Genomic DNA, 27994 nt, shown 5'->3' with positions numbered 1-27994 from the left:
AATCGCGTCAGGTGTCCCGGAGGCGGTGCCCGCGGCCTCCCGGCTGCAGAGGGCGCGCTGGGAGTGGGAGGTGCCGGCGCTGCCGAGGGCGGAGCGGGGGAGGTGCCGTCCCCGCTGCCGTCGCTGGTGCCGTCGTTGCCGCTGCTGTCGCGCTCCCGGCTCGGTGGCTCCGCCTTCCGCGGCGTCTACGCTCCCGCGGGTCTAAGGAGCAGGTAGGGGCTGCGCGGCGGGGGAGAGGAGAGGGGCCGCGCTCCGCTGACCTCATGCGCGCCGAAACCCATCCGCCTGGGGACGGGGCCCCGGCCGCTCCCGCTCCCTCACCGTCCTGTCCGGTGGGGTGGGTGCGGCTCCCCCCCGTCCGCCCCTCCTAGCGCCGCGGGTGCCAGCCGCTCCCCGGCCGAGGGTGGGGCCGCCCCGCCGCCGCCGCGGGGGACGCCGTTTCGCTCCTCCGTGGGGGAACGGGGCAGCGTGTGCCTCCTTGGAGCGGGGGGCGCGGGCGCGGTCAGCCAGCTCCGTAGCCGGTTCCGCTGGAGGAGGCGGCCGGGTCGGTTCGGGCCGGGCCGGGTTGCGGGCGGCTCGGGAGGGGCCTCTCTGTCGGCGGTCGGGAGCCGAGTGGAGCGAACAAAGGCGGCGGCGGGCGGGCCCTGTCCGGCGCCGTGAGGGCGGCGGCGCCCAGAGGCTGAGGGCGCGGCGGCGGCCCGGGGCCCGCTCAGCCCCGGCCTCACCCGGCCCGGCGGGTTTGTCGCGGCCGCGCTTAAGGAAAGCTGGGGAAATGAGAGCTCTGTTGTTTTTTACGTGACTGGAAGAAAATCGCGGCGTCTTACAGGAGGAGCGGGGCGCGGGCAGGGGCCGGGACGGTGCCGGTGCCCCGGGTCGCACTGAGCGAGTGTTTGGGGCTTTCTGCCCTAGGACGGGCGCGTTGAGCCTTGTGCTCTCGTTCGTCCCTCAAAAAGGAAAAGCAGTGCCCGTTTTCCGTCTCTCTGACTTGCTGGGGCGGTATTCTCGGTTCCCCAGTGCTGTTACTATTTTGTTACAGAAAGTCACAACTTATTAAAAGCGTTGAAAAACAAGAGTCCCCCTCCAAAGACTGTCGGTTGCAGTTATCAAAATAGATTACCAAAGCTTATTTAAGAGTACGTTCTGTTTTTAAATCTGGGTTTATTGATAAGATGCTGCTTCTTCAGATTAATTTTTGTCTCTGTTCTTTGCTAAAATTTCTGAGGGAAAAAGACCAAAATCCTCCAGCTCCGCTCCTTAATATGCTTTGAAATGGAGCGACTTCACAAAGCGTCTTTGTTCTCTCCTGTTTCTCTCATGCATTAAAAAAAATGTAGGGAAGCTGTGAAATGGAAAACAAACCTTGAACAGTATCTTACTATTTCGTGGGTAGGGAACAAGTGGGAGGAGATGCAACTGAATGCTTTAGGTAAATAAACAGTGTGGAATGTCTAGATCTTAAATGGTTTCTGTATATCCTGTTTCATTTGTCTGATTTAGAAACTTCATTTTGGCAACAGTTACGCTTGTTTATCTTTGCAGAAATAAAATCTGAAACTGAATTGTGTTTGTTACTAAGTGGCTTTTTCAACTAACAATACAGAATTGTGTGACTGTAACCAGGAGTATTAGATTAAGTGGAGGAATTAACTCAAAACTATTGGAACGTGTGCCATGTACTGTTTTTCTTGTTTTCTTGTTGTCAACCCCTAGCATGTTGCATAACTGAAATGTCTTATAAGTTATGCATGAGTGTCTTTTCTGTGGTTTTTTTGTTGCTTTACTATTGTGTTTGGTACATTTTACCCCACTGCTGTCATAAAGAGGGGCAGACGCTGATGCTAGAATGCAAAAGGGCTCTTTGCTCGATATGGTTTTCACTGGATTTAAACCCCAGTCAAGTTTCATAATTCAGCTGAACCACTGAGGCTGGCAGAGATCTGTCAGCAGCAATCAAGTTTTCAGTGTGCTTTGTGCTGTACAAAGACCATCAGATTCCTGTAGCCCAGTAATTGCATTACTAGTGAACTCAGTGATGTATGGCAAGAGGATATGTGTCTGTATCTTAAGAGAAAACATCTATAGACTTCACTTATTTTTTTAGTTTCAGGTCTGTGGATAAAGAAGTGCAGTGAGGACCACTGACTTACAGTTGTTTTCAGCATTTAGTTAGGCCTGAAGGTGCAGAGAATGCTTATTCAAAGTATTTATAATAGCTGGAACCATTAATGTCAGTAATGTACAATAACAAATAACAAAGTTATTTGGTGAGAGGAAGGTCATGAATTTTCAGTGGTAGTATTTCTTGTCCCTAAATAGTGATACACATTTTTCCTCTATTCTCCAATCATCTGTAAATAAGCTGTCTGCACAACTGTATGCCATAGGAAAGAGGATTATTCCTGCCCAGTTCCCTACCCTTAGGGACCAGATTTTCAACTAGGTGAACTTGTGTGCTTAGCAAGCTGTATATACTTGCTCCCTGGATTTGCAGTTAAGAAACAGAAAGGTTAGAATGTCCAAAGTTTTCAGCAACCAGACATTCTTTTTCAGAATAACCAAGGCTTGTATTTTTTTGCTTCAGGAAAATGCAAATCTCTGCATTCTCTTCAAGTTTATTCATTTGCATTCCCAAAATCAGTTTTGTTTAGCAAGATAGTCTAGCAGTAGCTGTGTTCAAAGCCCTTGTGCCTGGAGAATTATCCCAGGCTCCTAAATATTGTCAGTATCCTTTGAAACTTACCTGGAATGCCCCAGAAATGCCCTGTGCTGGATGCAAAGAAGTAAATAGTAAGAAGCAAAGTGACATCATGTAAGATGAAAGCATAAGTATTCCTGTCTGCCAGAGCTGACGCTAACTTGTGTTCCTCCATATCTCCTGTTTGTTTTACTGAACCAGGATCTATCGGAGAAGGTGACACTGGCTGCTGGCAGTGAACTTCCTGGCATTTGGCTTCAGCTTTTGTGAAACAAGATCAATGGAAGCCTGTGATAAAGATTAAAGAGTTTAAATTGTTCTTAGACTTCTTTTGGTTTAGGCAGCTTTCTTTATATTTGCTAGATTTAGTAAACTGGGCTTGTATTGGTCATGAAGCAGCAGTTGTAGAAATACAACATTTAGTGCAACAATCAGTTCTGCTTATAACCTTAACTGATACATTAATCTACTTTTTTTTTTCAGGTCTTGTACTATTGTTTTCCTTTCCTTTAGTTTGTCTCTGAATGGTATGAGGAACAAAGCAATAGTATAGGCTTTGTTTTTCCAGTAATAATTACAAACAATGAAATACATTGAAATTTTTTTAGTGTATGTACATACATATATATATATTTGTTTTAAAATTCTGTCCCTGAAGATGGAGGAGAAAAGCTGTTGCTGTATCTGCAGCAGAGGGATAACATTAAAATTGAAGAGGAGATTATTGTTTGCCCCGTAGAAATCTAATGTTTTTCTTATTGCTCCAGAGGATCTAAGAATAATTTGTATGGGAGAGATGCTGTTAGCAGTGCTACCTGAGACCATTTAAAAACATATGCAAAATCATCAAATATTGGGGCAATGTGACTGTAAAAGTGTATTAAGGAAAGGTAATTTTTGCCTGAACATCTTATGAATGCACATGAGTAAGTAGGAAAAAATAGAAAACTTCCCTGAATTATACACCACTCATCTCTGTTCATCAGTTGCTAACTTTTCTTCTAGCTGTGATGCCACTTTGTAATATTTCCATCAACTTTATTGTTATGGAGAAATCGGATCTGTACATCCTCAAGTTTAAATATTTCAATTATTCTTTAATATTAGAGGTGTTAAAAGCAGTTGCTACTGTGTTCTTTCATCTTTGCAAGTTGTTGGTGTGGAGTTGATTAAAATCAGTAGGGTAAAGCACTGATCTTTGCACTGGCTCAGATCTTGATATAGGCAAGACTCTTGTGCTGGTGAGGTATTTGTCAGTTGTTAAATCAGGGGACTAAAATATGTTTTATGTAGCTTGTCTATTTTTGTAGGAAAGCATATGGGGATACTGCTGCTGTCTTTGGTTAGTGTATTTCTTACTCTTGGTAGCCCTTGGTTGAACTCTAAAAGATGAACCATGAATTATCCAAGAAAAACATTCAGATTCCCAAGAAGTTTACTTCTGGCATTTAGGTTTCTTCATAGATATGCAATTGCTGTTAATGAAAACATGTATCTTATATGGTAGATCTTTCATATATATGCAAAAACCACAGTATGTATTACTCACATAGAAGAGAGAATGCATAAAATAACATGGCAAACAGTTACAAAAGGTGTTTGTGGTTATTTCCTCTCTGGAGAGATTAGTGAGTGATATTTGTATTTCTAAGCAAGCAGTATCTGAACGATTTATGTCTGTTGTAGCTGCATCATATTTATCTACAGATTGACTTGATTTATTTTTTGAAGTTTATTAATATTAGACATAGCAGTAGGAAGTGAGGTGACATGGGACCTTGAAGTCATGTCATGCTTTTGCTTAGTGACCTTAAGAAAATTACTCAGTTTCTTATGCTCAGTTTAGGAATGTGTTCCAGTGGGACTAAATGACTTCAAATAGTGTAAACTTCATATGCTTAATAGGCTTTGGAAAGGTTTCTAAGCTTTGTTAAACCCATGTATCTTCAGATTATTTCATTATTCCAAATAATTTGGAGAAAGTAGGATGCCTTCTCTAGCCAGTGCCTATTCTTACTTGAGATTTTGTTTTGTTTGCTGAAGGTTATTTTGGCTTTCATTTTACTTTGTTTTCATTCTTCTGGCTTCAGTGTGGAATTGTAACCTGGCACGGAATACTGGCTTCTTTAGTGTAGTTTCAAGACTGTATGGAGTTAGATTACTTTTTAAAAAAAATGATAAAACAGCTACCTGTGAAAAGTAATTTTCTTAAAAACCAACAGGCCTTTTTCTGAATTTCAGAATAGAACTTTGTCTTACTGATGTTTTTTGTTAAAATACGTTGAGTTCTTGTAATGCTATCCACAACTTTATGCATCTGTGAAACCATACATCAAAAACCCTTATCTTGAAAGATGTACAGATAGTTGTAACCTGTTGAACTTGAATATTTATAAACCCAGTGAAAAAAAATACATGAAAAAAATTTTTTTCACTGATCCAGACTACTTAAATTGGATTTAAATGTCAAGTTGATGATGTGGAAATACGTTAAAGTAATTCAGTCTTTTAAATGAAGTAGATACTCTTTACTGGCAAAGTTTCCAGGTACTATTTTAACCTTGGTCATCTGGAAGGTATTAATAAAGCAGTAGCATTTTGATTCTAATTGCACCGTGGCATTGGGTGATGGTTAGAGATTGTAGAATTAGATTTAATGGTAGTTTTCTAATCAGTTTGGGTTTTTGTTAGTAAATATACCAGAGTCTTGAGTTTGTTTCTACTTCAACAGACAGATAAGAGAAGTAAAAAGCTAGTTAAAGAGGACAGTGTGGAACCTTAGCTTTAACAGTAATGCATGCAAACTGCATTTATAGTTTGCTTTAGTTTCATTAACATGGCTCTGTGATCTAGAGTAAGTAAGTGGAAAACCAATAGCAGAATTGGAAGAAAGGTTTTCTGTATAAATGTTTATAAATGTTCAATGACAGAGGGAGTCTTGGTTCTGACCTGGGGCTTCTCTCTGTGTGGCACTTCAGTTCTGAAGTTTTTTCAGTGTGTTCTCTGGGGGGCAATATCATCTTGATCTGGTGGATTTGCTGTTGGTGTGAGGTTGAATCCTTCTGGTCCAAATGCAAACTGCTGTTTATTAACATCCATTTTTCTTTCTTCCTTTTTGAGGAGTGACATATCCAAAAAGTGAATGTTGAGGATAACATGTCAAATGTGTCAGAAGAGAGAAGCATTCGACAACAGGACATTAAGAAAGGACTCCAGTTTATAGAGTATGACTTTGTTGTTTTATTCTTGTATGCTTATACAGATACATACACACATACATATATATACACACACATGCACATATGTATATGAGATGGATATTATCTGGGAAACTCCTTTTAATATAGCACTGGAGGATGGGGGAGGATCTGTGTTTCTCCTCAGAATATTTGTTAACACGAACATGGAAATGGAATGTGATCTTAAAGAAACGATGGAACCTCTCTGTGTTCCTAAGTAGAGCAAATCAAATGTGGGAGAGTATTAATTTTCTGCCTTTGAGAAAAATCAGGACTGATTTTTTTTTTGGTAGGTGGAAAATGATAGCCTGAAAATCCATCTCATGGGCAGCTACACCTCGATTGCTACTGAAAGGGACAAGTTCTGTGACCACTATGTAAATGGTTCAACTCTTTCGAGCTAAAATATAATCTTATGAAAAGTCATTTTAGTAGTTAATTTTCATTTGGATCAATGCCATTTTTTTTCTCTTATAAATCCTGTCTAGCTTCAAACCCTGGTGACATTTCGCAGAAGTTCACTGCTTGCATAAGGCATTCTTAAAAAAGAGAAAGCAACAAAACAAAACTGAAAAACCCCACAGAAAGTTATGCTTTAAAAAGTATCATTTAGATATTCAGATAAACCTGAATGGAAAGGAAAAGGGTTCCTGTTTTTCTTCCTGAAAATTTAGAAATAAATACCTCTGTTTTGTGCTAGAGAAGATTTCCTTTGCATGTCATGCAGAACAACACTTAAATTTCCTGAAGTGTCCTTGCTATGATTCAGTTAAAATGAATGTGTTCTTTAGGAAAATGTCATTTTGTAATGCTAGAAGATTGCAATTCTCCTCATGTATAATCTTTCTGCACAGTGGAGGAGAAGAAGGAAATTGTTTTTAAACAAAAAACATTGAGATTTTAAACTCAGAGCATTCAAAACCGTAGTGGTTTGAACAGCAGAGTAAGACTGGCTATGTAACTTTATATGAAAATTATTCATTAGTAATAGGAACACACAGTTATTTAATCAAAACTGATCTACAGCACTCTCCCTTTGTCCAGTGCAGGCAATAGACACTATTTAGTGATTTGCCTGTTGCAGCAGGTGAGACTGCTTTTAGCAAGAAACAGTATTCTTCAGTGTGATCTTCTTTAAGTGATATGTATAATAAGAACATTTTGTAATTTCATTTTCTAGATCTACTTTGCCCTATCCAGGGACACAAGAACAGTATGAGGTAATGAAACTACTTTTGCATTTCCAGAATGTCTTTTAACAGGGACCTATCTTATATTTATTCTTGGATTTAATTATAATTTAGGTAATGATATAGTATGAATAGTAACTTACAATGTCTTATTATTGGAACTAGAGGGCTACTTACATTGTGATAAAGGTATTCAGATATTTGAATGCCTGGAATTCACTCATGCACCAGTTTAGATAAACTCTTTGCTTATGTTAGGAATTAATTGGGCATTTCTTGAATAAAACAGTGCTATTTTGAGTAAAGCTTATAGAGTAGCACAGAAAAAAGAGAGATAAAAGGACCTCAGTCACCTAAATCTTTGTAACATTTTGTTTCTTTACATGTTTCTATTTTGTATAATTTTTTACTTATTTTCAGACTCATTTTTAGCTTTCTTATGCAATGGTAGGTGGTTTGATTGGATTTGAGAACATACTAGATGAAAATGCAGTCATTCACATTTTAGATAAAAATTCTTGCTCTGCAGAAGCAGCTGTTGTGTACTGTTATTGGTTTGCCAGTTGCTATGGCTCTTGCGTGCTAAACAAATGTAGATAACACATATATATATATCTTCTTTAAGCTATATACACTAAGTTATTCTTACATCAGTAGCTAAGCTTCACTTATTTACATGTATTATGGTGCTGAATATTAGAGATTGTCTTGGAAAAACCACTAATATAGACAAAAGTTTTGCCTTTCATTTTGATTCTGTGAAGTTACAAATATTGATTTTCTATTTTAAATGTACTTGAATGGAAGATAAACAACAGGTGGTTGACAAGTGTTTCTGTTCTTTGTTCCAGTTATTTATACAGGAGCTTGTTAGAAATCTTTTTAATGAAGGAAATGATGTATATCGAGAAGGTGATTGGAAAGGATCACTGAGTCACTATACAGAAGCAATAAACATAGCTGATTATGCTAATTCTGAAGAAATCCATCTTTCTGATGATATTTTAGAGAAGCTGCATGTGAACAGGATAGCATGTTTTTCAAATATGGTAAGCTGCTGTTTGAACAGTGAGTTCACAAGAGCAATGCCCTGAGAGTGTATAGAGACATGGAACATTTCCTAGTGAGTGAAAAGTTCTTGGTTTGAGAACTGGCATGTTGCAAATCATTATTTTGGTGTATTCTTTAGCATCTTATTTTTACAAGTGTAATCAAAGGGATATTTTTAGTTACTAAAGCTAGAATAATAGCCTAATAGAATCATATGAAGGTTGGGTGTTGATGGGATGGTATTTTTATTACTTTATACTGCTAATTGCACCTGTGCCTGCTGCTTTTTCTGTGATACAGGGTGGCTTTTGTGGAAGAACTGTGCTCCCTTTATCACTATTCTTGGATTTTACATGGAAAGAAGCTTCTTTTTAATTGTATAAGTTGGTGACCTATCAGAACTTACATGTGCATTGTGCAGTTGCCTTAGTGAATGCTTTATAGTGTTTCAGTACCCTCCTCTAATACAGTTTAAATTTGGTATTTCAATAAGACTAGTTCTGATTATTGCTTTGTTTGTTTGTTTTGTTCTCCTTGTAGGGGTTACATGAAAAGGTTCTAGAAGACTGTGAGATAGCTTTAAGGTTAAATGAAAACAATTTCAGAGCTCTCTATCGGAAAGCAAAAGCTTTGAGTGAATTGGGAAGGTATAAGAAAGCTTATGATGCTGTAGCAAAATGTTCTCTTGCTGTGCCCCAGGTAGGTAAATGGTGTATTGATAGTTGTTTTATAAAATATAATACAGAAAACATGAACTTATATCAAGACCACTGAAGGGTTTTTTGGGTTGTCTGGTTTTCTTTAAATAGAGTAAAATATTTTTTATTCCCTAAGAATGATTTTTTTTTTTTTTTGTGGAAGTGGAGACTGATAGCAGAGAATGCAGTCCCCAAGCTCAGTTTGTTGTGTTAACTTTCAGCATAAAGAACAGTAGTGTGGGTCAAGTTCCATACAAGTTTGCAATAAACACTGGATCACTGAATTGTTCAGAATTCCCTACAGCAGAAGTATGTTCAACAACATAAGAGAAAAAACACCTGTAATTGTAATGTGTAGTAATGATATTTTTTAAAATTGTATTTTAGCTTTCCAGGCACTTAGTAACATTCTTATCTGTGCTTTGTTCTCCATCTGAATCACTTACTCTGCACTGCTAATGTATGTATACTGGCAAGCAGTGTGTGGATCACGCAAGCAGGGTGATAGGAGAGGATTTCTGTACAGAAATGCTGGTCCTGAGAATGTGATTTCCATGGTTGTTTGTGGTGGTTTTTTTTTTTTGTTTGTTTGTTTGCTTGTTTTGTCTGTTATGTGCTTTTTTAAAAATTCCAAGTACTGGAGTAATTCTGCTTTAGGGTGCCTGTATTTGTCAGTGTTAGCTTGCAGTCCCGTATGTTAGTGCAAGAATAAAGATGCATGATGAAACATCCTGCCTATAGAGATTTTTTAGAATCTGTATTGAGATGATAACAAGTGTCTTGACTAGGTGAAAATACATGTTAAATTATGAACTATTATTCATGTCTTTTAGGATGAAAGTGTGATTAAGCTTACCCAAGAATTAGCTCAAAAACTGGGGTTAAAAATAAGAAAAGCATATGTAAGAGCAAAGGTGAGATATTATTTTAAGATTTTATTTTGAGGTTTCCCTCTCTTGATACCAATTTGGTATTTAGTGAAGATATCTTCTCATTGCAGCCACCCTCTACAAATTCAGTTTCTAGTGATGTGTCAACTCAGGTAAGGTTTTACATGTTCCAACTGCAAGCTGACTTTAAACTATAGGGAATAATTGTTTCATAATTTCACAGTGATGAAGTGAAAATTGTGCAAGTATATTTATGGCAGACTGGGACATAAGATTACCATTCAAGTTATCTTTGCAGAATAAATATTAGCTAAAGCACTAAATCCAGTGCAATTAATGTATTTACTTGTAATGTCTTGAGGCAAGTTAAGCACAAGTTTACCAAAGTGAAGGATACTGGGATAAAATCCCTTTTAATTAATTAATTTGTCCAGATTTGACCTTCACTAGCAGCTGAACTTGCATTCATTATACTATTTGTAATGTGTCTGCATAGTGTAGTACTGAAAAGGAGTTATTTTACAGATTTCTTTAAGGGGAATATAGACAATTTAGGTGTAAATGAATGAGGAAATGTAGCAACTGCTCATTTAAGGTACTGTTTTATTCCCTGAAGTATCACTCTCACTTTTGTTGGTTAGATGCAGGTTTTCAGTGACACCATGAGTGAGATTTCAGTCTGCAAGTGCATGCTTTATTAAAAAAAATTATTTGACCTTTAAATTCTGTTACTCTTCATGAATTATAGATTTTATAAAACCTAAATCTGAGGACTTAATGTATTTACAAACTAAGAATGTATTTGAAACATTTTAATGGCTCTTTTGCAAAGTCCTGAGATATTTTTTCTCACTTACAGAACTCTTCTTCAGTAGAAGATATTGAGTTAGGTGAGTCTTGTTGTGTTACAATACTAATGCTAGGAAGCTAGATATGCCATGTCTATCTCATATTTGTTATGAAATTTCTTAAGAGAATTAATTTGAATTTTCATCTGAAAAGTCATCTGAAAGATGGGGAGTGGAAAGTCTGATCTATTTGAAATGACTTACATAATCAGCTGAGCAAATTTCTTTTTGATCTCCTCAACCTGATACAAATGTAACTGTCATAGAGTCATAGAACAGTTTGAGTTGGAAAGGACTTTAAAGAGCATCTGATTCCAACCCCCTACATGGGTAGGGACATTTCCCACTAGTCCAGGTTTCTCCAAGCCCTGTATACCTGACCTTGAACACTGCTGGGGAGGGGGCATCCACAACACCTGTGCCTGTGTCTCACCACGCTCACAGTGTAGAATTTCTTCCAGATGTCTAGCCTAAATCTGACCTCTTTCAGTTTAAAACCATTACTCCTTGTCCTGTCTCTCATAGTACACTCTTAAATTGGAAAAATAGGATAGGGAGGATATGCCTGAGTAAAGTATCAGGTCTGTAACTTTTGATTTTTTCAGTTTGAGCCATGTATAAATAGATACACACATGAATTGGAAGTTAGTGGAAGCTGAAAACATTTAATGTGGCTTTGCTTGAATATTCTTCATCTTTCTCCACTTCTTCACCTCCCTTCCCCCCTGTGGTTAGGGTAAAAGTTATGCAAGATATTTTTATATTTTTGAACAAAAGTTCCTGTCATTCCCATCTTCTCTGTTTCAGATTTATCAGACCAGAAGCAAGAGATGGCTTCTGTGGCATCTTCAACAAACTTTGTTTCTGAAGCGTCTAAAGTACCATCAGTACCTGTACCATCTTTATCTTCTGTTATGCCTCTTCAAGTGGAAAAAGTTTCCTTGCCTTCTGCAGTGTTGGCAAATGGAGGGAATGTTTCTTTCTCTGTTCCAGAAGCATGTTTAGATTGTGGAGATGGAGATATAATTACAGGGGAAGAACTCGATGAATTACTTGATTCTGTGCCTGATTCAGATGAAAGTGTAATGGTAAGACTTTTTTCTTTCTCAAAAGACTGTCCTTATGAATGGGATTTTGTAGTTCTACTAAGTGGGCTAGTAGTGAAATATGAGTTAACTTTCCTAGCTTCATTGAGCTGTTTTTGAGCATAGCTCAGTTGATTTTCTCATATGCCAGTTCTTGCAAATGTGGCTGTAAAGATTCCAGGACCCTTCAGAGCTCCAAGGACAAGTACTTTGGTTGTGTATATTGGAAAACCTGAGCAAGGTTGCCTGGCAGAAGGGATACTACTTGAGAAGTACTGCTATACTGCTGCCAGTACTACCACAGTGTGTGGGATAATATTTCCTGGAAGTGTGTATAAACAGTAGACATTTGAAGTCTGGGCTAGTGTGTATTTGTTTTAGTGGGCTTCTTGGTGGGTGTGCAAATCAACCCTCTCACAACCTGAGAGTGTATTGGAGTGTACACCCTGTAGCTGTAGTAGCTGTAGTTAAACAAGTTGTTGCAGGACAGTAGTATTTCCTCTGTGGTCTTCTAGTGCACTCACTAGTATCTCTGCAACCAGAACTTTGTTCAGGTCCACCTCCTGGATAGCCAGAAGTAGTTAAAGCATCATGAGTTTAATTTTTTACATATCTTAGAAGAGATTGTTAGAGAAAATTAAGCATGTGAAGGGCTGCTCTTAATTACAATGTCATTCTAGAGCTAGAACAGACTGTGAAGTGTACAGAGATCCTGAAGTGTTTGTCAAAATGAGAGCTCTGATTGATGAGCAGAGATGTCTGAACTTATCAGTAAGGTTACTGACTCTCTGCTGTGGCTATGGCAGTCATCTGGAGCCTGTAGTATTGCAGTGTTAAACAGGACCGTGTCATATTTCATTCTTCATTTTAATTCCTCATTCAGCTGTGGATGCAGTTGTAAATCTATAGATCAAACTTGCTTGGGCTTCTAATTTTCTGTTTTATGCACTTTGTTTTGTAGAATGTCTTTTGGAAATAAAGGAATTAATAATAATAAAGAGGTCCTAGAACGTTCCCTGAGTTTGTCAGGCAGCTGCACTAGGTGATCGTTGCAGGTCCCTTCCAACTGGAATAGTTTACTTTTCTAAGTTTGCCATAGTGAAAGTCAGAAGGAAATACCACCTTCCAACATAAACTGTAATCTCATGTAATGTAGTGTCTTGAGTGAGTTGTAGGCTAACAACTTACAGAACAAGTTTCATGTTGGGCAGACTCAGTGCAGACCAATTTGTTCTATCTCCAGACAAGAGGGGAGACAACAGGGGCAACAGGGAAGAGAAAGGCAAACTCCCCCACATAGTAATGTCCTTAACAAAAGTGTATAGAAGGATCTGTTATTTTCTCTGAGGGGGAAAACACTTTGCAGAACATTGTAATGTTGGTTTGTATCTGAGGATTTATTTCCAGGCTAACTCTTTACTCCAATTTGAATTCTGTTCTTATTTATTAAAAATAATGAAATCACAGAGATTTTGGACTCTTCCTGCTTTTCCTATTGTCTTATGTTTTAAATATAATGTAGAAACTCACCTCTGATGAGATATGTAAAAAAATTCCAAATCTGCTAATAAGGAGTTGTCTGTTGATAATTTCTTGCATTATGGAATTGTTTAGGATTTGGTAACTGTAGGGAAGTGTACTGTAGCTCTGTACAGTACTGTACCTTTTATTTTTGTTTTTCAGTAGGTTTATAAAACCTTTGAAAAGCTTTAATAGAAGAAATATTATTGCAGATTATGTACTTGATTTTTTTTTTTCTGTGTGAACATTCTTAATTAAATTTCTTCTTTTTTCAGCAAACTACAGGAGCCAGAGGACCCATTCCTGGTGCAAGTGTAGCTCCTAGTGTACCTTTCTCTGCCTCTTTGTTGGGGACACTGCCAGTTAGCACAGGGTTTGTTCCTTCACCTTCTCTTTCAGAAATCTTTTCTCAGCCTTTGGCTTCTTCACTGGAAAATTTTTGTTCACCGTTGAGCACCTATTCAATCAGTGACTCAAAAAGAGGTAAGAAATGAGTCCTAATAGCTAACCTTTTATTATGAATGAGTTGTGCATGAGCCAACTGGCTTATCTTTCTTTCAGCAAATGAATTTGCACAGCTATTCAGTAGTATTAAACACCTGTATAACATTTGATCTGTGCTCACAGTTTTTGAGATTCTTAATAATCAAGTATTGACTGTAAACAGAAATTTATTAGTAAACTTCTTGTTTACTTGGGGTCTGCATAAGCATGCTCCAAGCTCTCAAATTAGGTTTTCAAAATCTAGAGACTGTAACAATGTAGTGAAATTGGGTATGTGAAATAATAAGCTAAAAATCACCAGTGAACTAGAAAAAATAATTTTTTGTCTCTAATTACTGATGTTACAGGACCTCTTTAGAATTAAGCCAAATTTACAAAATAAAATTAAGAATAGAAGAATCTGCTTAACTCCTTTATTTCCTCATTTTTGGTAGTCAGCTATTGCTTATATTCCTCATATAGCTATGGTTTCCATATTGCCCAACTTATAAACTCATATTGTGGCAGCATATGCCTGTGAAGCTGCTGCTGCTGTTGATCAGGTTATACTGAAGTTAATTACTTTTTCAGCTCAAATGTTTAAAATGGGGCTTGAGAAAAATAATCATAGAAAACAAAAACCTCTTCATGTTTGTCAGAAAACAAACCTACTTCTCAGGAATGATAAATACTCTTTATTGGATGTTTTAAAGAAAAAGAAATAATTAAAACTTATTTTTATTCCTCTAGACCTCTCCAGTTCAGCTTCTAGAGATGGAGCACCAACACTTAGCAGCAATAATTCCCCATTATTTGTAAGTGTTTTCTTTCATGTGTTCAAATTCAAACACGTTAAAGGTTTAACATAGATCTAAAAGCAGTTTAACAGATTTTAAAGTAGAAATTTTATTTGTTAAAAAAATGGGGGGTTTACCATTAAAATAATTGAATGAAGGATTCACAGAATTTGTTTTATATATGCAAACTTTGACAACTGCCATAACTACTTGTCTATTCTGAGGAACTTGTTTTAAAATGCTGTGGAAGTGTAAAATAACCAACCTAAGAAAGAGAAAATCTCTTGCCATCCAAGTACCAGCTTTGTGAAATCCTGGAGAACTGTCCTAGTACAGGAACAGAGCAGAAATCACCTTGTGTCTGAGAGTCCCTCTGGTCTCAGTGTTCTGGTCATGCTGTGTATTTTCAGTAATGCTGATGGCCACTGGTGGGGTGGAGAAGGGTGGCTTGAAGGTTTTGCATCTTCAAGGTCAAGTGGAGTGATAATTAGCCCTGCAGATGCTGGTCTCCCTGTGACTGGTTGGGTCTTATTAGATGCTTAGCTTGTTCTGGGTGTATGGCTTTTGTAAAATCTGTGTCCCCTTCTTAGACATGTGCTTAAGTTTGTACTATGATTTTTTTGTGTGTGCCTTTAGTCTTTCTTATGCTTTGAAGAATAATTTCAGTAGGTTAAATTTTAATTGTAGATAAATTACATTATAGCTTTCAAGTAAAAAATACTTTCTTCCAACAGGTAAATGGCCCTAGTAGTTTATTTGGATCCGAAAACTACATGGGAATTGCAGGACAAGCTAGAAATGACTTCTCAAATGTTTTTAGCAGTGCAACTGCTAATGTAACTGTATCTTCAGCACTTGTGGGAAGAAACCCATTAGAAGGCACACATGAGCTGAGACAGGCCTGCCAGCTGTGTTTTGTCAAAAAAGGTAAGGGGCTTTTGGACTCGCTTGGGTTGATTTAAAAAAAAAAAATCAAGGATACATTGAAAATTTTAGTGTTTGTAAGTTATCTGCTTGATCTTTTTGTCTCTATTTCTTGTCCTCCTGGATTCTTGATACCTAAAACCACCACAAATTACCACACGCTTTCCCCATCTTGTAGGTTTACTGTGTGAGGTCGTTCATGTTCTGTATTCACTTTCCTCCCAACCCCCAGGGTACTGTGAAGAATGACACCTTTGCTCAAGACTAAAAATAAACTTGCAATACTCTCTCTGATTGGCCATGGGGAATTGAACTGCAGTTCAAAGTACCTGGTAACCTTCACATCCCATCTGTTTTATTGCTCTTTCAGACTAATTCTAAACCATAATCCTGAGGCTTCCAAACCTTAGTAATAATTAACTCCACTGTATTGACTCAAAGGACCTTAACCAGTACTGGGCTTTAATGTAACTAATCTTTTAGGCCTGAGCTGTTGCTGTTAAACAGAGCCATATTTTAGAGACAATAGCTTTTATTCACTAATCTTGAAAACAACCATGTTATAGGTGACATTGATATATACTAAGAAAGAATTGTATTGAGATAGGTAATTACTATTGTAGTTTTAGGATCTTAAAATAATCTTTACAAGAAAAATTCTTGAATTGTTGTTTGAAAAAATGTAGAGCATGTTCTGTTAAAAGCAGGAGCTATAAAATATTGGTGGAAGTCCTTAGCATGATACTAGCTACATGTTTGTATCAAAGCATCTATTTTTTGTTTCTTTACATCTCTGTTGAAGTCTTCAAATGTCTTCTGCTTTTGTTACCTACTTTTTAAATTCAGTTCCATCAGCATCTTGTATAGGGAAACTGGGTTACACTTTTGTTTCTGTAGTCCCTTAAATAGAAAAAAATCACTGTGCATTGCTCACCTTCAGACTCTCCCTGATTATTTAATTTTGGTAGTAATGCCATCTTCACTCTAGTATCATCCTAAAGACAGAGTTTAAAGCTAGATGTATTTTTGTTTCCAAAATCCACAGGTTCTGGGATTGCCATGTATATTTTTGGCACATGTGTACTTCTTACCCAGGGTGTTTCGTCTCTGAAAATAGTAACTGTTCCAATACAATGATAGTTGAAGTTTGAGAGCCTTTTGCTGTTCCTTGGAATTCACCTGCCTTGAGTTATTGTGAATAAGCAATTTAAATTTTAAATTAGTGTTTTGGAAAGGCATGCTTTGGAATTTGAAAAAACACAGCTATTTGATGCATCCCTCCCCAAATAACTTGATTTTTTTTCTCAGCAAGACTGCTATTTTTGTAAGTATTCAGGTTTTTTCTATTCTGCTCAACGTGGCTGTTAATGACTTTTGGTTCTTCAGAGTTGCTGGTGCAAGTAGGAATTCTATGCAGTGTGTGCAGCTGCTTTGCTTTGGGCTTACGTGCCAAACTGTGTATGGAAATGTTAAAAGTACTCAAAAAGATGCCATTCTCTGTGCTTGTTTCAGGTCCGAAATTACTAGATTATGCTTATCATCCCAGCCTAGAACATAAATGTAAGAAGGATATTCTAATTGGAAGAATAAAAAACTCAGAAGATAAATCATGGAAAAAAATACGTCCAAGACCAACAAAGACTCAGTATGTGGGTCCATATTATATATGTAAAGGTATGTGTTACAGATAGTAAAATGTTAATGCCTATGCTCAAATATAGCTTAGCTCTTCCACAGTGAAGTTCAGAGTGAGTTTTTATTCTTGCCCATGGGAGATGGAGAAGCATTTGTTAATTTTCATGCAGCCTATTTTCAAAGGCTCTAAGGAGAAAGATATTTTGACCATTAATGTGACTATTTAGAGAACATGCACTGTACTTCTGCACTCTTCTTAATAGCTCTGCTTCTAAGTGCAATATTTTTAATATCCCTACTATTGCTTCATTGTTTTGTATCACTCCATGCCACCCCCATTTCTCTTCCTATGAACTATGCATGTGATACTGGGTACAAGTGAAAGGCCTGAGAGTAGTTCCCTTCCTGCTTCTCATACTTACCCAAAAGATTTTGTGTGCATTTGTTTTGCTATTTGGTAAGCCAGAAGGATGGTAGGGTACAGCTCCTAAGGAGTGGAACCTGCTCCTGCACCTACATCATGCACACACCTTCTCCTCACAAGCTGGTGTGTCCTGGCAAGGAGATGGTCTGGGCCAGGAGAGACACAGCTTTTTCAGCTGCTTATAGGTCAGTGGTAGAATTGGTCTGACTGTTATGCATGCTTGGAGCATATTGTTGCCCTGAAAACAGTATGTTTCTGGGCTGTTACTGTTCAAAACAACAGAAAAGCCTTTTACAGTACGAGCCTCAATTTATGATGTAAGCAAGATGACTCGTAGTCAGCTCTGTCTGACTGTATTTAAGCAAAGGGTATTCTGGGTGTCTCTAGACTGGAAAGGAATAACTGATGGAGGTGTGTGTCAGCCTTTCTGAAAAGTGTAAAGTTTTGGTCAAGTCATTCATAAGGTTTTGCTTCGGTCTGCTAGACTTAAGTGACCCATTTGCAACAGATGAAGTTTCATTAAAAATATTTGAAATTGAAGTAGTGAAATCTTGAAGGTGAATTGCAAAAAAAAGTTGTCTAAAGGCCATGTCCTATTCAATGTTACAACTGTAGATGTTGCTGCTGAAGAGGAATGCAGATATCCAGGTCACTGCACATTTGCATATTGCCAAGAGGAAATAGATGTGTGGACGCTGGAGCGCAAAGGAGCCTTTAGTCGAGAAGCTCTTTTTGGAGGAAATGGGAAGATCAGCCTGACTGTGTCCCGACTTCTTCAAGATCATCATGGGCTATTTATGTTTCTTTGTGAGGTGCTGATTTATTTCTAATGACACAATAAAAATTATAAATGGTAATATAATTATCTGGTAAGAAATGCTTTGGTCATGCATGACTATTAAGTTGAATTTCAAAATGGATGGTCAGTAATATTCTAGCAGCTTTAGATAAAAGGCTCCTTGAAGCCTCTATTAAAATTGTTAAGATAAAGTGTATTTTTAAGTGCATAGAATATGTAATCTAAAATTACCTGTTTTTGTATTCCAGAAATGTTTTGATCACAAACCCAGAATAATAAGCAAAAGGAACAAGGATAACTCATCATCTTGTTCTCACCCTGCTATGCATGACTTTGAAGATAACAAGTATGTCTGAAATAGCAGTGCTTTTAGTTTCAAATTAAAAGTAAAGGTTTCAGCCTTTCAGTAAAGGGTGTTAAGATTGACTTCCATTTCTTACCTGTTGATTAAACTTCTCTTCCATGCTAACTGACCATTAGGCTTTGTCAGTATTCATAAGACTTAACAAGGATTGTCGCATGTAACTAAATTGAAAGCGAAGTATTTATTTGTCAATGCATTCAAAAGTTGTGCATTAACCCTCATGTTTGAATCTTACTGGTTTTGCTTATTCTACTATAAGAATAAGCTACAAGAGCTTATTCTACTTGGTGAGCTACATTGGTGCAGACAGATGCATGATGCTAAATGAAAATAGGAATTCATAAATTTGCTCTTTCTTTGGTTTGTTGTGCTCATTTTTCTGTAGTTTTAATTCAATCAGTTAAGAACAGGTTTACCTTAGTTATAGTGTCTGAAATAGACCACAGTATTAAAAATACTTTGAGATGTGTCTCACACAGATGCGTGTAATTCTTTGAAAATCAACAGACTTCACATTGTGTCAAATAACTTCTGGAGAATTGATAGACTTATATTTTTTATATGATGGAAATGTGGTTATTTTACATATTTTTCCACACATTAACAATGTCCTTTTAAGGAATATCTAAAATTCACTGTTTTCAAAACAGGTGCCTTGTCCACATTTTGCGAGAAACTATGGTGAAATATTCCAAAATTCGACCTTTTCAAGTTCGTTGTCAGCTTGACCTGTGCAGACATGAGGTGCATTGCGGCTGCTTACGAGAGGATAAATGCTTTTATGCCCACAGTCTGGTAGAACTTAAAGTCTGGATAATGCAAAAGGAAACGTGTAAGTTTGGTAAAATCTTAGCTGTGATCTTGCTATCATCTTAGATGTGATGCTACTTTTTGCTTGTCTCAGTTCCCTTCTGAAATTAGCAACTTGGGATCAGAACATTCTCTTACATTAGCTTGAATCTTTTCATAGAGCATAGTCAATAAACAGTAATGTAAATGTGATAAAATATGTTGAGTAAGCTACTAGCTATTAAAAGTCAAATTTTTTATAAGAAAAACTTTCAAAACTGCTATTATGCAGATATTTTTTTTCATGAAATAAAACTAGAAATCTTCAGAGCTTAAATCTAAGTCAAACTAGGTTTTGATTTTTAAACTTTAAAAGTTTGGAAGATCTCGGTTGAATTTCTTTTTCACAGACCAAAATTTATGCCATTGTTTCCATCTGAAGTAATCAATCTGGATTGTTGTGATGCACAAGGGAATAAATGAAATGGGGTGATCCCAATGTGTTACACTGTTTCTATCATTTTTGCCCTTTTATGTCTGAGATTTATCTTTGAAGAAATGGCTTCTTGTTTCTTTAGCTTTCTGTCTAGATTCTTGTACAGGCATACTGACACAAGATGTCATACTGACCTGAAAATTTTGGAGGAAGAAAGTCAAATAGATAAAAACAAGAGTTCACTGTTTGCTTATTTCCTGTTCTCTTTCCTGGGATGAGCCTTCAGAAGTTTTTTTGTCTTTAAGTAAAACAGTTATTTTCTTACCAGCTACCCCTACAAAGTCAAAGATAAATACTTCTTCTGTAATTTCTACTTTGAAGTAAGGGTTGGGTTCTCCAAAGAACTAGGTTCACCACAGAATGCATACTTTTTTTTTTTTTTTTTTTTTTACAATGTGTTTGTGCAGCTCTCATACAGAGCCAAAGTCAATTAAAGTGCAGTCTCTACTCTTGGAATGAAATTCCCCTTCTGAATGCAAGGTGTGGGAAGAAATGGAATACTGCCTCAGGAAAGAAACATCTACTCACATCCAAAGACAGATGACAGTCTGTGTTAGTGTGGAATTAGAGCAGTAAATGCTACAGTGTGTGTGAAACCTGAATGGCTCTGATAGGAAATTGAGCTGAAGTATTTATAGGGCTGATTTTTTTCTGAAACAAAAACTTAACAGATCTTGTTTCAATTTTTTCTAAAGAAAGAAGGGGCAATTTAGTGTCAGTCAGTTTGAATTTTGGATAGTTTTTCTGTGTACAGTTTTAGTACATTAGAGGTGTGTTGCTGGATGTACATATACATCCACACCCATACACTTTAATGTGTGTATATTTACACAATACATAAATATAGATAAAAGCTTTGGGGCTTCAGCAGCATTCCAGTTTGAGCATGGCTGAAATTCTATAATCATTAGTGCTCAAGAACTTACCTCCCTTCCTTTACAGGTATTTCACATGATGCTATTGTTCAAGAATCAAAGAAATACTGGCAGAACATGGAGGCTAGTGCACATGGATCACAGGTATTTTTATTTTTCCATTAAACTAATCCACAGTGACGTTGGTGATAATTCTTTTGATGTGTATAATATGTCTTTTTTTTCTAGAAATGACTTTTTTAATGTTCTCTTCAAATAATCTCCGTCAGTTTTCTTTGCTTAGGCTAAAATGTCTGGTTTGCTTCTATACAAATCCTTACTTGCTTTGCTTTTTCTGTCACAGCTGGAACATAACACCTAAATATAATTTCAAAGTCAGCAGCCATAGGACAATCTTTTCAATATGTAGGATTTTTATCAGTTTAGTTGGTTTATACTATCACAGCTTCTGATTACATATACCTAAACCAGAAGTATGTGAAATAAAAATGCATTTGTTAAGAAATGTTCAGACAAGCTAAACTATTACAAGGCATGCAGTATAACCTCTGCTTCCAGACATGTGTTTTAAGCTTTTACTATAGGGGATAATTCGTAATTATGTATGGATTTCTTTGCAGATACAAAATACTTATTGTTGTTGTTATTTTTTTGGTTTAAGATTCTTGGGAACCAAATGAAATATGGATCACTTAATTTGAAGATGAAGTTTGTTTGTGGTCAGTGCTGGAGAAATGGTCAAGTTAATGAGCCAGACAGAAACAAAAAATACTGTAGTGCAAAGGCAAGACACCCGTAAGTAAGGCTGAACAGTGAAAATTTTACTGTTTCATCAGCCATTTAAAAGATCTTTTGGGAAACTTTCTTGCTGTTAAGGAAAGAGTCATACAGGGATTTTAAAAAAACAGTGAGGTGGAACATAGTCATCTCTTTGTAGTATGTTCATAATTGGTAATGACAAATTTTATGTGTCAGTTTTGGTTGGGTTTTTTAAAATTATCAGTTACAGTAAAGTTTCTGGTAGGATTTACTTAAATTATACAATCATAGTATGGGTTGGGTTTGGAAGGGAGGTTAAAGAGCATCTAGTTCCAACCCCCCACCAGGGGCAGGAACGCCTTCCCCTAGACCAGGGTCCTCAATGCCCCATCCAGCTTGACCCTGAACACTTCCAGGGATGAGGCATTCCCAGCTTCTCTGGGCAACCTGTTCCAGTGTCTCACCACCCTCACAGTGAAGAATTTCTTCCAATGTCTAACCATAATCTACCCTCTTCCAGTTTAAAAATGTTACCTCTCATACTATCAAATGTGAAATGTATGGTGGAAGCTTTGTACAAAAATCCTTCTTGGGGCTTTCCTGTTTCTGCTTCTGAGTGTGTCTCTTGTTTTAGATGAAGTACTTTGTTTCATTGGATACATCTGTGTTTCAGATGGACCAAAGACCGGGTGGTGCTAGTGATGTCTAATGAACGTAAGAAGTGGATGGCCATTCGTCCTCTTCCTGCAAAGAAACAAGTGCCTCTGCAATTTGATGTATGTTAACCTAAAGCTTAATTTTTTAGTTAACAAAATAGACTAACAGGAAAATACTAGTAATTGGGTTTGCTTCATCAGTTCTGCTGAAATTCCTGTGGGAGTTGATGGGAATGTGTTAATCATGTTTCTACAGAATGCAGCCTTAGAAAAGGATTGATGTCACATATATAATTACTGAAGCCTTTTCTCATCAGTGGGAGTTAGTAACTTTTAAAGTGATTTAACTAAGTTCTTGGTATTTCCAACAGAGTTTAAAACATATCTATGGTCTGGTAACCTCGTAGGAGGCAAAAAGCAGTCACAGTACTTGCTTCTAGCACTTTGTGTTTTCCAACTGCAATACATGTTCTTTTAAATAAACATTTTTGTTTTCATGCGATATAAATGATTGGAGGGGAAAACACTAGCTAAGACTGGAAAAAACAAATTTTCTGCTGTCATCCATTTTATTTGATATTCATAAGGATGTCTTTTTAAAATTCACATTCCAGTTGTGCAATCATATTGCTTCAAGCAAGAAATGTCAGTATGATGGAAACTGCTCATTTGCTCACAGTCCTGAGGAGAGAGAGATGTGGACCTATATGAAGGAGAACAGCAGTAAGTAGTAAATAGAATATGTTGTAAATCTATCTATCTTCTCATTATTGTTCCTCAGTTACTTTTTAATCACTGTCTTTTGCAGTAAACTTTGCAGGTATCCCCCTTTTTTTTTTTAACAGCTTGAGTAAGCTGTATAAGTAACCAGTAACCAGACTGGTTATTAAAAAACTGTATTAAATAAAATAGCTGTATTATATATTTACTGGTTTATGTGTTTTGTATAAATAAAGTAGGTTTTATCAGGTTTTTTTAGATGTCTTAGATATAGTATATAGATTGATGCAGCAGTATTGCTTGGTTTGTATACTCTGTATTGTTGTGTGCACACACCAGGTTTCTGTTAATAATGTAGGGCAAGGTATTTGCAGAATTCAGCCCCCATTATATTTACTGAGAAATAATACTCTCTTTGGTGTTGACATATTATTTCTAGGGAGAAATAATTAAAAATTGAAAGTAATAAGTTACATAAACTATAATCTCATGATCTGCAAAAAAAGCAGATTAGATGTACCAGAAAGTTGTTATCTGTACTTTGGGTTCCTGTACAGAAATGTGTAGTATCTCCTTTTGCCCTAGACAGTCAGAAAAGCATCTTGATAAGTAGCTAGAGATTCATATTGTTCTTGGCAATAATAGAGGTATCTTAGAGATAAAAACTTGAACTGTAACTGTCTACATTGTGTCCTTTTTTCTTACAGTAAGTGGGGACTGGATTATGCTTGCAAACTCAGTCATTTATCTAGTATTCTCAAACTCTTGCTTTAATTGCTAATTACTTATTTTAGCTTCTGCTCTCATTAGTTCAAGACTTGGAGCAGTTGTATGACATATGGCTAAAAAGTCAAAAACCAGAAAAAGATGATACAGCTGCTCAGGCAAACAAAGAAAATGGGAAGCAAATTCACATGCCAACTGACTATGCTGAAGTTACAGTAAGTAATCATGGGAATAATACTAAGTTCAGAAATGTGGGGTTTTTTTGGTTTGTTGGTTTTTGTTTTGTTTTTCTTTTTTATTTTTTTGTTGTTATTTTCTTGATGCTTCCTTAGATCATAGATAACTTCACTAAATTCAGACATTATAATTGACACTGTAAAGCAGTTCCTCTGAATCCTCTAAAGCCAGTGGAAAACATAAAGTTGAGGTGATTGTTTTAAATAACTGTCTGATTAGGTAAATAAAAATTTACAGGCCAACATAAAGAAAATGTTCAAAATGTATTAGGAGCAATTCTGTGCTTTAAGTATTGAATTCTCAGTGTTTTCTTTTCAAATTCCTTTTAAAACAGGTGGATTTTCACTGTTGGATGTGTGGGAAGAACTGTAACAGTGAAAAGCAATGGCAGGGTCACATTTCGTCTGAAAAGCATAAAGAGAAGGTTTTCCACACTGAGGATGATCAGAACTGCTGGCAGTATCGCTTTCCAACGGGATATTTTAGCATTTGTGAAAGGTAGGTGGTCTTTAAGTTGTCAAAAATGACAGCTCATAGTGTAAACAATTAGGGTGATTATTAGTTTTGACATAAAATGTATCTAGAATTTCTTGCGTTGCAAATATCTTATAATAAGGAACTGAGTAATTAACAGTGTTTTAACATGTTAGAACTCAGGGAGTGACAAGGTGCCTAACTGAGGAACTGAATAGAATTGCTTGTGTGATGTTAATAAAAGGTTGAAAGTTTATTGCAACTGTGACAAATATTGTTTGTGTTATTACAAATTTACTGAGGCATCTGTGTACTAATTACCTGTGGAACACAACAGTACCTGGACAGTGATATTGGAAGTTTAAGGCAAGTAGAAATATTGGTAGCATCAAAAGAGGTTTCTAAAAAACAAGTATTTGGTACTGGAATTAATTCATGAAATGTGGAAGAGAATTTGAGGACCTGTTTGTTTTCCTGGGCATTGGTTGTGTATGGTTGTTGCTCTGTTTTATTCTTAAATGCAGCCTCTTTACTTGGCTGGAGTAGCTTTTTTGTTTTATCTATTGAAAATTCTCTCTACTGTTGGAAACTTCTTGGAAGGCTAAAAACTTTGTCATCTGCATAATTCACTGGTACCTTTGCTACTGCATTTCAAGTTAAAGATTATGAATGCCTTAGGGATCTTGTGAAATTGCAGAGCATATAAAGCAAGTTATTTTTGTTTGCAGTCTGTGCATGGAAGCTTACATGCATCCTTTGCTAAATTTTTAACATCTTAAACATTCATTTCAAACACTTAACAGACCTCAGATATGCAGTATAAAGTGCATATAAACTGGCATGCTTATAACAATACAAAAATAATAGGATAAATTAGATTCTTAAGTCATACTGATTACTCAAACCCTAGATTTAGTTAGGGTAATTAATTAGTTGGATTTTTTAACAATACTTGTTCTTCAGCCAAGTGAGTTATATGATAAAGTATTAATTCAACTGATAATTTGACTTGGGGAAAGTAAAAGTTTCAAGCATGAAAAATAGAAAAAAAAGAGAGATCTTTTGTCCTTTACAAGTACTTGACAGCTGGAAAAGTAAAATATAGTTAAATGATAAAGTTTGTAGGCTCTTATACAAAATGTAAATAGGCTTCCAATTTTTTTTTCTTTAGTGTTTTAGTGTATTTGAAAAACATGACCAGAAAGAATATCTCTAGATACAATAATGATCATGATAGTTCCATGAAAACACCATTTGAAATCTGTCTTAACAGATATATGGCTGGTACTTGCACTGAAGGAAACAACTGTAAATTTGCCCATGGAAATGCTGAACTCCATGAGTGGGAAGAGCGAAGACAAGTTTTAAGAATGAAGCTCAACAAAGCAAGAAAAGACCACTTGATTGCTCCCAGTGATAATGACTTTGGAAAATATAGTTTTTTGTTTAAAGATTTAAACTAATACAGAGATGATACATACATGTTATCAGCTGGAAGCATAAACCAGAAAATTTGACAGTAATAAAAAGCATGTGACAGAAAAGCTGCAGGTTTTCTGCTTTTATTGGCATATATTGTTCCTCCTGAACAGCAAAAAGTAGTAGATTTAGGGGGGTTGAGCAGACCTGTCTATGCTCTTATGGAACAGAGTGGTGATTAAAAAAATCTGAAGTATTATGTGCTTACTCACCTTCTGTTGGACAGAAAGTTAGGAAATAGAAGGGAGGAAAGAGAGGTTATAATGTCTAGGAGGCCCCCCTAGTATCAGTCCTTCAGTTGAAAAACTTTAAGGTATCAAGGTATTACATAACAGAGTGTTATGGGCCAAGAAGAAAATGATGAATGAAAATTCTTCAGATCTTTTAATGGAGAGGATTTGTTTAAAACAAAGTTTGCTACTTATCTATATGTAGGTTGCTAAAAAGGATTTTCTTATTAAAGATTTTAAACAAAATAACCATTTAACTACAATATATGTTGAATGGGTATTTTTTTCTCTATTTGTATGTTTCAATATAAATTACTGAAAAAGGATCTTGGGAGGAAAAAATGTATTAATTTTTGAAAATGAAGTAGTTAAAATTATGTTTCTTGGTCTTTGCTGTTTAAATGATGATTTTGAAAGATTACACTTGTATGTCAGTATTGTGTATTATTGTATGGACTAATGTTGCCTGTAATAAAGAGACCTTTACACACAGCTGTTTTCTGCATGTAGCCTCTCAGGACTGAGATTTTGTAAAACAAACTGATTTGCATATTAGCAAAAGCTTGAGCACGTGTAGCTAAAAATTTAGTAGGTTGGTATTTGTCTCCAGCTACTTGTTTGCAGAATTCTGTATTGTCATTAGCTCATTGCATCACTGAAATAACAAAAATGGCCAACTTAACTCATGAAGTATACTAGCATTTTGGAGCTTTTGACTTGGGCATGAACCACCACCTTATCTGTAAGGTAGATGGTACTTCAAACTTCATTTCCTGCAAACCACAGGAAATGGAAAGCCATTCCCAGGCGGAGATGACTCCTGACTGATGAGCCTTTTGGCTTTACAATTAATTGCTGAAGCTTATATTCTGGCTTCCCTGCAAGATCATGTTTTCAGCTTGCTTTGGGTTAATTTAAATTTTTCTTTTCCTTTTTTTTAGTGAAGCTTCTTTGAGTCATTCATTACAAATAGCTCAAGCTAGGTTTCATTTTTTTTCCCCATAACTACCTTCTCCCTCCTCTTGAGAGTACTTTTCTCTGTTATTGACTGACCGTATATAATTAGAAGAGCTTTAGGGATGACTTTCAGTAGTTTGAATGTAGTAATTGGGCATTTATGGTGTATGTAAAAAGTGTTGAACCAAAGTTCAGTGATACCCATACACATGACAAGTCTGGGACGTTGTGTCCCTTTCAATTCACAAAATAAAAGCACAATCTTAAAAAACACCACCTTAAGCTTCAGCTGTTGCTTGGGGAATTTATAAAGTAACTGTTCCCTCCAGCTCAGGCTGAAGTACATTGGATGTGCTGTACAGCATATGTACATGATGTACAAAATTAGCTTGGTGCTTGAAATACCACCTGCTGCAACGCTGATTTTAATATTGTTTGTAATAAACTGAGCTTGAGGTAGAGTACCATGGAGACTGTTATTTGTGACAAAACCTGATTGTATCGTGTGCCTTTCTGAATTGTTTTCTCAATTTTATGCTTTGTTTAATGTAAGTGCTCTGTAAATTATTGGAAGTAATTCTAGACAAAACTAAACATGAAATCCGTGTTCAGTAAGGACGTGTGAAATCTTTAATTTCAGTGTTGTGGGGAGGCGGGGGGGCAGCAGCTGCCGGAGGTGGGTCGGTCCTCGCAGGAACGGGGAAGTCACTGGGGAATTGCTGATCTGGGCGAAGGAAATTCTCACCATCTTCTGCGCACATCGCGGGAGGCAAACGAAGCAGTTATAATCACGTTTGTCCTGAGCGACAGAGAGCTGCCCACCTCCTCTCCCTTTTCCCCTTCCCGAGGGGTCCCCTCTGCTCCCCGCCAGGCCCCACCGACTCTGCGCCTGCTCGGGGCGGTGCGACGTGGCGGCGGAGGGTTTGTCGGCGGAGGGGCCGCCCCTCTCGCCCC

The 27994-nt window shown here is 37.0% G+C and overlaps 1 protein-coding gene across 1 annotated transcript; it reads left to right on the top strand.

The window, feature by feature from the left end:
- The first annotated feature begins 32 nt into the window (after nt 1–32).
- On the top strand, nt 33–26573 carry ZC3H7A (zinc finger CCCH-type containing 7A). The gene is made up of 23 exons (XM_030460106.1): nt 33–212; nt 5816–5919; nt 7115–7154; nt 7976–8173; nt 8715–8873; nt 9706–9786; nt 9873–9914; nt 10622–10652; nt 11418–11698; nt 13492–13699; nt 14450–14514; nt 15231–15423; nt 16933–17094; nt 18095–18291; nt 18527–18624; nt 19293–19474; nt 20870–20946; nt 21464–21597; nt 22235–22337; nt 22832–22940; nt 23748–23878; nt 24235–24398; nt 25648–26573. Exons 2-23 carry the CDS (start codon nt 5852–5854, stop codon nt 25835–25837), a joined length of 2913 nt encoding a protein of 970 aa, XP_030315966.1. The 5' UTR covers nt 33–212; nt 5816–5851; the 3' UTR covers nt 25838–26573.
- The last annotated feature ends 1421 nt before the right edge of the window (nt 26574–27994 follow it).

The sequence above is a fragment of the Calypte anna genome, chromosome 14, assembly GCF_003957555.1.
Source record: "Calypte anna isolate BGI_N300 chromosome 14, bCalAnn1_v1.p, whole genome shotgun sequence".
Lineage (NCBI taxonomy): Eukaryota > Metazoa > Chordata > Aves > Apodiformes > Trochilidae > Calypte > Calypte anna.
Note: the sequence above shows the minus strand (reverse complement) of the source record. Positions and strands in the feature narration are given on the sequence as shown.

Bases quoted from the DNA above. Each gene is read 5' to 3' on its own strand.
- ZC3H7A (XM_030460106.1), top strand. From the start codon at position 5,852: ATGTCAAATGTGTCAGAAGAGAGAAGCATTCGACAACAGGACATTAAG. The intron at 22,338-22,831 runs GTATGTTAACCT...TTCACATTCCAG, and splicing joins AAGTGCCTCTGCAATTTGAT to TTGTGCAATCATATTGCTTC. The intron at 23,879-24,234 runs GTAAGTAATCAT...CTTTTAAAACAG, and splicing joins CTGACTATGCTGAAGTTACA to GTGGATTTTCACTGTTGGAT.